At 46.3% G+C, this 12,056-nt stretch overlaps 1 protein-coding gene across 20 annotated transcripts in view; it reads right to left on the bottom strand.

The window, feature by feature from the left end:
* Positions 1–12,056, bottom strand: part of LOC139570845 (dual E2 ubiquitin-conjugating enzyme/E3 ubiquitin-protein ligase BIRC6-like) — a 138,207-nt gene that overhangs the window by 72,099 nt on the left and 54,052 nt on the right. For all 20 annotated transcript variants that reach the window (XM_071393100.1, XM_071393106.1, XM_071393113.1 and 17 more), the window contains 6 exons: positions 9,675–10,602; positions 9,432–9,575; positions 6,407–6,536; positions 4,490–4,621; positions 3,912–4,073; positions 3,205–3,378 (listed from right to left, as the gene is read on the bottom strand). In XM_071393100.1, the coding sequence (XP_071249201.1) occupies positions 3,205–3,378; positions 3,912–4,073; positions 4,490–4,621; positions 6,407–6,536; positions 9,432–9,575; positions 9,675–10,602 (1,670 nt within the window). The remainder of the gene's footprint in view (positions 1–3,204; positions 3,379–3,911; positions 4,074–4,489; positions 4,622–6,406; positions 6,537–9,431; positions 9,576–9,674; positions 10,603–12,056) is intronic.

Raw genomic sequence — 12,056 nt, 5'->3', positions numbered from 1 at the left:
TTACTGACTGCTAGAGTGCTGCAGAGATGGTTGTCCTTCTGGAAGTTTTTCCCATCGCCACAGAAAAACTCTAGAGCCCTGTCAGAATGACCACCGGGTTCTTAATCACCTCCCTGACCAAGGCCCTTCTCCCCCGACTGCTCAGTTGGGCCGGGCGGCCAGCTTTAGGAAGATTCTTGGTGATTCCAAACTTATTCCATTTAAAAATGGAGGCCACTGTGTTCTTGGGGACCTTCAATGCTGCCGAAATGTTTTGGTACCCTTGCCCAGATCTGTGCCTCGACACAATCCTGTCTCGGAGCTCTACGGACAATTCCTTTGACCTCATGGCTTGGTTTTTGCTCTGACATGCATTGTCAACTGTGGGACCTTATATAGACAGGTGTGTGCCTTTCCGAATCATGTCCCATCAATTGAATTTACCACAGGTGGACTCCAATCAAGTTGTAGAGACATCTCAAGGATGATCAATGGAAACAGGATGCACCTGAGCTCAATTTCGAGTCTCATATCAAAGGATCTGAATGCTTACGTAAATAAGGTATGTTTATTTTTAATACATTTGCAAAGATTTCTAAAAAACTTTTTGCTTTATCATTATGGGGTATTGTGTGTAGATTGCTGAGGATTTTTGCTAATTTTTGAAAAAGGCTGTTACGAAACAAAATGTGGAAATAGTCATAGGGGTCTGAATACTTTCCGAAGGCACTGTAGTATATGGTTCAGCGCACAGAGAAATGGGCTGAGGGCTTTCAAAAACAACAAGACGCCACAAATGTGCACCAAAACACAGGTTGAAAATGTGTATGCACTGCATTCCTTTTACATAAAGTGCTCCTTTACCCTAGACTACAGAATATGCTGAATATACACCGTCGGCAGGGTTCAGATCGTTTCTAATCTATACGCCTCAACTAATTATCTGAACTCTAGAGTGCACAGAGGTTAAACTAAAGCGGTTCAATGAAGACAATCATAGACCTAATCAGGTGGGTTAGTGTCTGGCTGAAGACAGTCTTGGTGAAATGGGTTTGGAGCTGGGCAGACTCATTAGCAGATAACACACAGGTCACTGGCCTCCCATCTTGGGTAACCACTAACAGACCACTGTTTTAGTAGTGGGTTGGCTGAACTGATTGACAGTTGCCTTTTAAAATATCTCACCCAACAGGGGGACAGACAAGTCATCCAGTGTGACTGAGTTGAGGAAGAAGATGGTGCACTGCAGGTAGGAGTTGACGCTCTCCACTGCATGCAGAGTAGGTGGTGGTGTTAGCAATTAGCCCCAGGGTGCAAGGGGCGGCATATAGGCTCTGAACTGCCAAAAACATCTAATATCCACACTGACGGAAAGAGAGACAGGCTCTGGGCTTTGTAGCAGCGCTACCAAGCATGGGTTCTTTTCACAACAGTACAACCAGCCTGCAGCGAGAGAGAAAAAGGCACTATGGTAGGTTTTGGTGTAAAGCAAACAATATCTTACCACAGAGTTAGTGGAAACTACATTGAATTTAGCCCTGAATTGAGTGACTGGTATGGAATCACAGGGACAAGTGAATTTAACAACAACAACAAAAATCTGATGTGTTTGGACTACACACACACACGTATTAACACATTTGTAAGAGCAAACACCTAGATTTGGACTATTTTGTCAGCCATTAGTTCCATTTGAATGCATTTAGTACAACATTTGGTTGAGACGGCACCTAAAGACGGTGTTTGCGTAGCCATAGGCTACTAGTAAAAATCACTGGATTATTGAACCAGGCAACCAAACAATTTGACTAGGTTTGCACATTACTAGCGCTGACATCAAACTAAGACATCAACTGCTCTGGCCGGCTGTCATATCATAATTCCCAAAATGTATCCTCCCCATGCTATCATGTGTGACCTGGTACTGACCGTCAAAGCTAGGAGAGGGGAGGCTAAATCTAGTAGCATCACCCCTAAAATCCTGCTCCAACGCAATCCTTAAAAAGGGTGACTAATAACATTTACCACACCATGTGAAATCATTACATGGAGCGTAGTGTTAGTATAAAATCTATAATCAGACATGAATCTTATATAGATGTTATAGTGACATTTACAGAGGACATGAATCTTGTATAAAAGCATTCCCTCAATGTTAATGGCTAAAACAGCTTTGGGAACAAGCAGGGCTCGAAATGTAGAGGGTGGAATCTGATTGGGTGGTCAGGTTGGACTGGGAGCTTTCAAGCATCAAGAGCTTTTCTTTCGAAGCAGGAATACCAGGTAATAGGGGATAACAAGGGGGACCAAAAAAACAAAATTACATTCAAATGGGATTTGATGGAAAAAGACTTGCCTGTATTTACTGAAGTTAAGATGCGCCATTTTCAAGCCTCCATTCCCTCGTCCAAACTCAGATCCACTGGTTGGATCCAAATAATTTTTGACATACAGCAAACATTTCCATCTTTCTCTTACAGTGAAGTCATTGAGGCCAATTTATGATCGTAAAATAATAGCTTTCCATCTTAAGTAAACCCTGGCCCAAGAGCCAGAAAAGGCGTACAGCAGGTGTGCCAAACAAACTCAATATACGTTCAAATGCAAATGACTCCAAATCAAAATTGTGTAGAAATAATAAATGGACCTACATTCATAGTTTGACTGTCCAGCTCCCTAATAATCACCTCAACGAACGCTAAACAGTAGCATAGAAAATGATAGATTTTTTGAATGCAAATTTTGACTGCAGGGAAATATATACAATTTGAAGCGCGGCCCTCCAGACGAATGTGGCCCCCGATGCAAAATGAGTTGGACACCACTAGTGTACAGCGTCATTGTAGAACTGGATATACATTTGCTTCCTGAGCCCTATTACGCAACACAGTGAAGAAGAGCGGAGTGAGTATGCGTCTCCCACTGGCCCACCCGTTCCAGAGACTGGTAATGGCACCTTATGACATCTCACGAGACAGAGGCCCAGCGCTCAGACAGAGAAATGGATGGCAGTGAAAGGGGAGAGCCATTAATCGCGCTGTGGAATGGGCTGTCAGGGGACGCGTGGAGAGAGACGTGCGGGGCTCACTTTACACACTAACTGCAGAGCAAGAAGAAAAATGACAGACGCAGAGGGAGGTAGGAGTGTGAGATTGTGTGTGTGTGTGTGTTTATATGTCTTGAAAGCAAGCATGTGCTTGTATGTACGTGCGTGCTCTACAATACCTTTCTCGGTGCGGAGCCGTTTGAACGAGTCCGTCTTGGAGAGGCCCGGGTCGGCGATGACCTTGGAGCCCAGCTTGACGGTCAAGTCGATGGACCGGTAGCCCTGGGGCAGCTTACGGTCATAAAGCAGGGTCAACAGCTGAGCCAGTGTCATCTCTGCCGGCAGGGGCTGACCTATGGGGTCGAGGGGGGATGAGACAGTGTTCATAGTGAGGAACCAAAGCCTTGTGGTCACACTACCAGGCCCAGAGGGACAGGAAATACATGACAGCTATGTATCATGAAGGCTAGTGACCTAGATAACAATGACAACATGTGAAGACAAGACATCATGGATGGAGTGCTGTTTTTGTCTTAGTACATCTGTGTCTTTGCAAACCCAGCTCTGATCATGTTTCTGCTCATCTTCCCAGAGTTAGGTAATACTTGGATCTGGTTGGCTGTGACTTTCAATATTGACACAATGTCTAAAAGTAACAACATCGAAAGTATCAAAAGTTAAATGGACATTTACCTGGACACCCCAGGGTCCCAGCAACACACACTGGCTCAATGAATTGACTGAGACGGAGGTCACAGCTTCATTAAGCAGGTCGGATCAATAGGCTTCCCTTGGCAGAGGGAGGTGCTGGAAGGAGGGGAGCTGACAACTGTGTGTGTGTGTGTGTGTGTGTGTGTGTGTGTGTGTGTGTGTGTGTATACAGTACCTGGGAGCAGCTTGTGGTAGAGGTGGAAGACAGGCACGCTGAGCGTTTTGGCGGAGGGATCCACACCTGAGGAGGATGTCAGCTTGTCGCTCAACACACGGCCCCTCCGCGAAGGGGGACGGGGAGGGGTGGAAAGAGCTCTCTTCGACTGGGACTTCAAGCCTGAGAGGGAAACACACACCGGTCATTTTATCACGTAAAATTGCACTTTTACATCCTAGAGAATGTGATGCTAGAGGTGTGCTTCTGTCTAATGCTTCTCATCTACCAAACACCTTCAATATTTCAAGATAAATGGGATATTTAGTCATTTGTCCATATACAGAAAAATTTATATATATTCAAGGACTTATTTACACATACAAAGATACCAATCATTTCCTTTACATTTGGTGCAGGAGCTCAACATAGGGCTGGAAGCCCAGCTACCAGCCAAACAATTCTTGCCCTCTAATTGGTGCAGGATAAATTAATTAATCTACTCCTGCTAAGCCATAATGATTGGCAGGCGTGGGAAGGAAGGGATGAGGTAGCCCACCACGATAAGCTGACAGATCGGAGAGAGCCAAAACGTGTACCTGAGGCCACGACAACGCTGTAGTTGTCCTGGAAACCACTGTCGGTCTTCATCTTCTCCTTCTCCTCTTGATTCTTCTTCTCCTTGTCCTCCTTCTGTTCGTTGATCAGCTTTGCTGTGATGCTGGGGGTGTCTGAATAAGCGATGGAGGGGAGAGACCGAGACGGGGCACATTAGAGCCACCCTTCGGTAACAAGTTACGTGAAAGAGGCTGTACATAATATGTACAGCCTCAGTCGCCAGTGGCCAACTGGTCAAGTGCACACAAGTATTGACATCAACCCTAACGTATGCACAAACAAGGCTACGCAATCAATGAGACGTTGGCCCATCTCAGTCCTCCATTCCCTGAGAGTTCAGATAAGATGGGCTAGATAATCTGCTATTAGCAATTCCAAGGGCCACTAACGCAGGCTCCTTTAAAAATACCCCTGGCTAGCGCTAGCTGTATGTAGCGGTCTGGGCTGTGCTGTATTATTAACGGAGCCTGCCCCTCCCTCACTGGGTAGAGCCTCATAACGCCCTGTTGTATCAGGACTCCATCTGGTGTTCTCAAGGTCCCGGGAGGAGAACCACTTATCATAGCCACACAGCTAACCCTGCCATGCCGTCACAAAGCTGGAGCCCACCACCACACGCGCTTGATATTAACAACCAGATAATGCCTTAAATTGAACACCTCTCCCATCTGGGTTTATATTACTGTTTGATCATGTTTTGAGGGGGGGATGCATGTTTTTAAGAGGGCATTTCTAATCCCTGAGATTATAGGTGCGAACATCGTCCCCCCTAAGGAGAAGGGGACAGGCCAGATTAGTTTAGAGAGAGACTGGGCCCAATGACTATTTTAGGAAATATAGGAGTTAATTAATAGAGCACTAGGAAAAATTGGATTCAGTGCTTCTTACATAACTCTGGGACTTCTGGTAAAGGCCAACAAAATAAATACTAATAAATCAGTGCATCGGCTCACACAGGGCTATTTCAATCATAGAGTGGACCAGCCGAGTTAAAGACCGGGGCATGAGGGTGTGTGATTTAACTGCCACTATGTTAGGCTTGTGGACGGGGGTGTACGTTTCAACTGATGTTCTCTCTAAAACGCAGTTGCCACCAGCTGATCAACTCCGTAGCCATTAATCAGAGCGCCATCTCCACCTGCTGGAAAAATAATATGGAGGGACGCTCTTCCATACTCATGCTAATGAGGAGATGTGAGCGGACGCAGCAGTCGCCTGAAAAGGTCAATGTTTATGCCCAGGGAGATTGTGTGTGCGCGTGTGAGTTGTGATGTTTGAGTGTGTGTGTGTGTGTGTCCGACAATGTGCGAGGTGCTGACATGGTGCATTAACTTCAAATACGGCTGCCTTTTAAAACATTTAAGGACCCAGTGAGAGGGGATAAAATGCTTGAATGACGAGCGGCGTACGGAGAGCGGGTTTCCCCCGCCATTCAGATCCCGTGTGTCTGTGGCTGTCGGAGGAGGGTTTGTCTGAGTGGCAAAGGACACTCTGCTCCACTTTATCTGAGGGCCACATAATATTGAGGAGGTTGATGGGGCTACGAGGAGAATATTTAAAGTAATTCCCCATCAATGTTGCGTAACACACTTCACCTGCTGTTCATCACAAATCAAAGTTTACCGGTCACGTACACAGATGTTTTCGCAGGTGCAGCAAAATGCTTGTCAAATTAATGGACATAGCCTATATGCTCCCTGAGATTATAGGTGTGGACATCGTCCCCCTAAGGAGAAGGGGACAGGCCGGGTTAGTTTAGAGAGAGACTGGGCCCAACGACTATTTTAGAAAATAGAGAGGAGTTATTTAATACAGCACAAAGAAAAATTGGATTCAGTGCGTCTTACATAACTCCGTTCCCATCAATAGTGATGGATGGGTAGGGGCAGCAGACGTACCAGACACCCGGTCCAGGACTTCAGCCAGGGTGGTGGAGATGGGGAGGTGGAGAGTGCGGTACTTGTGCCCTGCGCCGTACATGGGGTGCTGGATCACATGGCTGGTAGCGTTGATGCGGCCCTTGTACAGCTGAAGACGGAAGAGAAAGTATTAGGACAGACCAAGTACACAATACCACTACCACCAATGTTATGAATGATCATGACTACGAGAGAGATGCAAGTTATGAAAGATTCAGTAGCACTACGCAGGGCCACATTGAGATTGAATGAGGCCGGCCTTGGCTAAAGACCTCCCACTCCATCACTCCTGCCTCGACCTTTATTGGAGTTGACAAGGCTTCTCATTCAGCATGAATGTTACATGTTCACGACATCCATCGCCTTCTGCGACCTGCAGGCGACAGGCATGGTGGTGTCGCCAGAGCACAGCTCGGCTACTGAGGGTCCTTGGACAAGTCACTGCAGCTCCAAACACAACCGTCACTCAGTCCCCTTTCCTGACAACTCTACACTGCAGTGACTGGCCTGGCAGCAGAAGCCATTAAGATGATGTAATATAAAATGCTGTTTGAAACATGCACCTTGGCTTTTAGGCTAGTCTAATATACGTCTCATAGGAACAATAATGTTCAAGAACCCATATCTTGGTATGGTCGCTAGCATAATAAAAAGTCTACCGTTTTTTGTTGTTGTTGATTGACAGCAAATCAAAATGTTAAAGTTCCCGCCAGTGAGATTCAGATTAGGGAGAAATGTAGTGATCCTTTCTTAAATATCTCAGATCAAATGACAATTACAATGCTGATGAATTGAAAATGTTGAGCAAGTCTACAGAGTACATCATTCACTTTTTGCAGATCTGAAAAAGCCTGATGTACAGTACCAGTCAAAAGTTGACACCTACTCATTCAAGGGATTCTTTATTTTTACTATTTTGTACATTGTAGAATAATAGTGGAGACATCAAAACCATGAAATAACACATAAGGAATCATGTAGTAACCAAAAGTGTTACATCAAAATATTTTATATTTATTTGTAGCCACCTTGACAGCTTTGCACACTCTTGGCATTCTCTCAACCACCTTCTTGAGGTAGTCACCTGGAATGCATTTCAATTAACAGGTGTGCCTTGTTAATTTGTGGAATTTCTTTACTTCTAAATGCTTTTCAGCCAATCAGTTGTTGTGACAAGGTGACAAGGTATGCAGAAGATAGGTCAGTCCAGAAAATAACAAGAACTTTGAAAGTTTCTTCAAATGCAGTTGGAAAAACCATCAAGTGCTATGATGAAACTGTCTCTTGTGAGGACCGCCACAGGAAAGGAAGACCCAAAGTTACCTCTGCTGCAGAGGATAAGATCATTAGAGTTACCAGCCTCAGAAATTGCAGCCCAAATAAATGCTTTACAGAGTTCAAGTAACAGACACATCTCAACATCAACTGTACAGAGGTATACTGTGTGAATCAGGCCTTCATGGTCGAATTGCTGCAAAGAAACCACTACTAAAAGGACACTAATAAGAATAGACTAGTTCGGGCCAAGAAACACGAGCAATGGACATTAGACTGGTGGAAATCTGTCTTTTGGTCTGATGAGTCCAAATTTGAGATTCTTGGTTGCAAACGTTGTGTCTTTGTGAGACCCAGAGTAGGTGAACGGATTATCTCAGCATGTGTGGTTCCCACCGTGAAGCATGGAGGAGGTGTGATGGTGCTTTGCTGGTGACACTGATTTATTTAGAATGCAAGGCACACTTAACCAGTATGGCTACCACAGCATTCTGCAGCGATATGCCATCCCATCTGGTTTGCGCTTAGTGGGACTATAATTGGTTTTTCAACAGGACAATGACCCAGCACACCTCCAGGCTGTGTAAGGGCTATTTGACCAAGACAGAGACTGATGACTGTTGCATCAGATGACCTGGACTCCACAATCATCTGACCTCAACCCAATTGAGATGGTTTGGTATGAGTTGGACCGCAACTCATCCCAAACTCCTTCAAGACTGTTGGAAAATAATTCCAGGTGAAGCTGGTTGAGAGAAAGCCAAGAGTGTGCAAAGCTGTCATCAAGGCAAAGGGTGGCTACTTTGAACAATCTCAAATATATTTTGAATTGTTTAACACGTTTTGGTTACTACATGATTCCATATGTGTAATTTCATAGTTTGGATGTCTTCACTATTATTCTACAATGTAGAAATGTTTTTAAATAAAGAAAAACCTTTTAATGAGTTGGTGTGTTCAAACTTTTGACTGGTACTGTAAGTAAAAAAAATTTGGGGGGTAAAGGCACAAGAAGGTGGACTATGACATTACCTAACGCGTAAACACATGAGCATGTAGACCCCCCCTGCTATTAATCACCTACTGATCATACATGATTAACCTTCACGGCTGTGATTCCCAGGACTCCTTGTGTAATTCAGCACACAAATGACCTCCTAAGTTAGAGTACATGTAGGCTTGTCTCGCTGTGCATAATCAGAAACCTCTCGGCATGCCATGCACAACAGCCATCCTTCACCTTGTCCATGGAATGACCCTCACCCTTCCCTGACACCATGTATATCATCAAAAACGGGATGAGGCATAATAATGAGGACAACGAGAGGTAGGAGGTTAAAATTAAATAGGCTTTAGACAATTGATCCCCCCCCACCACCGTGACTGCTCTCTAAACTCCACTCATGACAACTAATCAGTGAGGAGGGTGAAAGATGGCGCATTAATATGACTGAGGTGCAGTGCCATTTCTCCGACAAGCATCAGCCTGGGGAAAGCCTCGAGTGAGGAGGGATTGTCTGTACTACTGGGCTGGCCCCTTGTGGCCACCTGGTGATATCACATCACAGCATTATTCCTTTCCAATGCAAGTCCATAGGTAGGATAATTAAATTGCTCCAAGATTATGATTTAAGGTCAGTTTGACATTTTCCCACGTTATGGTTAAGTTTAGGACTGAGGGTATGGAGAGCTGATCCGAGATCAGAGCCTACAAAAACTTGGTACCCACCGGACAGGGCGACTGCAGGAAGACTGTGACCTTCTCGTCCTCCAGCATGAGTTGCAGGAAGAGCCTGCGGATGAAGCCGGAGATGTTGCCAGAGATGGGCACGTTTCCACGCTGGGGGGCCGACTGGAAGAGCTCACACAGCACCTACGGAGGGGGAGAAACCACCATAAACACACGTTAGTAAACCATCACAGATACTGTTGGTCAGGTGGAAATGTGTGTCGTCAAGGCATTCCACCAAACCTGTGCCATGAGCCGCTGGTTGTTGGGGTGGCAGGAGATGCACTGCAGGAAGAAGGCCACTGTGGCGTTCTCGATGGCTGTCCTCTGCTGGGTGGTGAGCCCGCTGCCCCGGGACGAGGAGGCTAGAGAGTAGCGCGACCCAGAGGGCAGGGGTGGGGGCGGAGGAGGGGGGCAGCACGCACCACCGGAGGCAGCAGAGTGGGCTCCCGTGTGCCGCTGGCCACCACTGGCTCCCCCTGCGCTAGCACTGGAGTGGCACAGCAGGAACAGCAGAGCGGTCCACAGAGAGTTCACCTCAGGCCCACCCAGCCAGTCCTTCATGGCATGACTGTTCCCCACCTCTGTGAGGAAACGCAGCACTGGGGCAGCCAGCTCTGCAGACAGGGGCACCCTGCTCTGAGAGGAAGAGGAGGATGACGAAGAGGAGCAGTGGGGGTGGTGGTTGTGATGGTGTTGCCGTCGTTCAGCCTGGGCGGTGGCGGGCAGGGGCAGGTCAGCGGCAGCCAGGAGTCCACAGCAGAGTCCGGCCAGGCTGCGGACTAGCAGAGAGGGCAGGCCCGAGTCCAGCAGCTGCTCTATTGCCCCGGGTGACTGGGAGGCTGAAGCCAGAGTGGCCAGTTCCGACTCGGACAGGGCGATGGGCGGCCGCGCGTGCTTGGAGTCGTCGGTGAGGCCGGCGGCAGCGGCACTGGTGGTGGCATTAGCATTGGCGCTGCTGAGGTCGTGCTGCTTCTTTCCGTCGTCTGTCATGGAGAGGCGGTGCTGGGCCTGAGATTGGGCGGCGGTGGGCGGGGCCACGATGCCCATCCAGGACATGAGCAGAGAGAAGTAACTGGGATGGATGTGGCACATGGAGCAGAGCAGGCTGTCTACTGCCTTCTTCAGCACCATGTTACACGGCAGGGACATGGACCAGTTGTACAGAAGTCTACAGGAGAGAAGAAGACAAAATGGTATAAACAAAGCAAGCGCCACTCGCTGGACTGACATCTTTCCCGCTAACATAACAAGATACGAAACCTTCATATGAATCCTTCTGAGCCTTTTCAATTCTGTCTGTATATGTCGTTTGGAGATCGAAGGAGCCAAAGGTTAGACCTCGGTATTTTTTTTACTTTGCATTCCCTGCTCGATGTAAAGTATTCATGTTTACAGAGTAGAAATGCAGTATTCATGTCTGCAGAGGATATGGGTAAGACATACAGTATCAAGAGGGGTGGGATGGGAGAAACTTTAGAATTCATCTAGAGGTTGAAAACATCAGGGAGCTGTATTCTCTCCAGGAGACAAAGAACGAGATGTTCTACAAACATTGATGGCTCAAAGCATGAGAAAGCTCAGCGTAGCCTTCGACGACGTCACAGAAAGAGCACACCGCCACAGAGTACAGAAAAGAACGGCTGGGTTTTTTCCTGACAGGATAAAGGGCCATTCACACCAAGGACAATAACTAGAATGATATATTATACACAACCACAAACCGTTGGCGAGCATCCACACCAGCTGACCGTTGATCGTTCTGCAGTACACCCATCAGTCAACGGATCAACGCGTCCTACTGCACGCTGCCTATTCAGGTGGTAACAAGACCATTCTGTACTTCCGGGTGTTTCAATTGTCATAGTGACAACTGCAAATAATACGTCAATGAACATGTAATGAAAAATATAGAAACTCATGTAAATGTGGCAAAATTTTTTTTTTTTAAAATCACACTTGCCTTGCGCATCTTTTACATAATGGCATTGCTTGCCTCGTTGCTCAAGTGATTCGTTTGGATCTTTTTCAGTGTGCTCATCTGTTTGTCCTGTGCAACAGTTCACTTGGCCCATTTTACATTTAGTAATTAGCAAGAGAAAGCTTGCGTCCCTCCACGAAAAAAGGCTATTAGGCCTAGTATAAAAGATGCTGAAATAAATGTCCTATAGCTTTAGTAGCTTATAGCTTTTCCTGCGATTTCACATAGAGGAATAGCGGAGAAGCTTGCGTGGCCTACAGCCTATTGCGCACTGGAACAGAGAGGCTAGAGATGTGTAGCCGAAGTAAGAATCTAAATATTAGCTTGATATTAGGCCATTCTTCAGCTAAATAGTAGGGCTATAAATACTTACCTGTGCAAAAAAAAATAATAATGTTTACAGATTATGAAGCGGCAGGTCTGTGCATTCCTCCAGGCTGATGCGCTCCCCGACACTGACCAGGCCTTCGATTTTAGACAAGGAAATTATTACACCTAAGCTACAACACAGTGCAATGAGGAATGTATTTTTGTTGTCAAGTGAGTACATAACTATTGTCTATAGGGTTGTAAGCTGCAGTGACGTAGACTCATTTGAGTAACTGCTCAAAAGTCCTGTTCTGAATGCTTCATGCTGAAATAAC

This window comes from Salvelinus alpinus, chromosome 3 (genome assembly GCF_045679555.1).
Source record: "Salvelinus alpinus chromosome 3, SLU_Salpinus.1, whole genome shotgun sequence".
NCBI lineage: Eukaryota > Metazoa > Chordata > Actinopteri > Salmoniformes > Salmonidae > Salvelinus > Salvelinus alpinus.
Note: the sequence above shows the minus strand (reverse complement) of the source record. Positions and strands in the feature narration are given on the sequence as shown.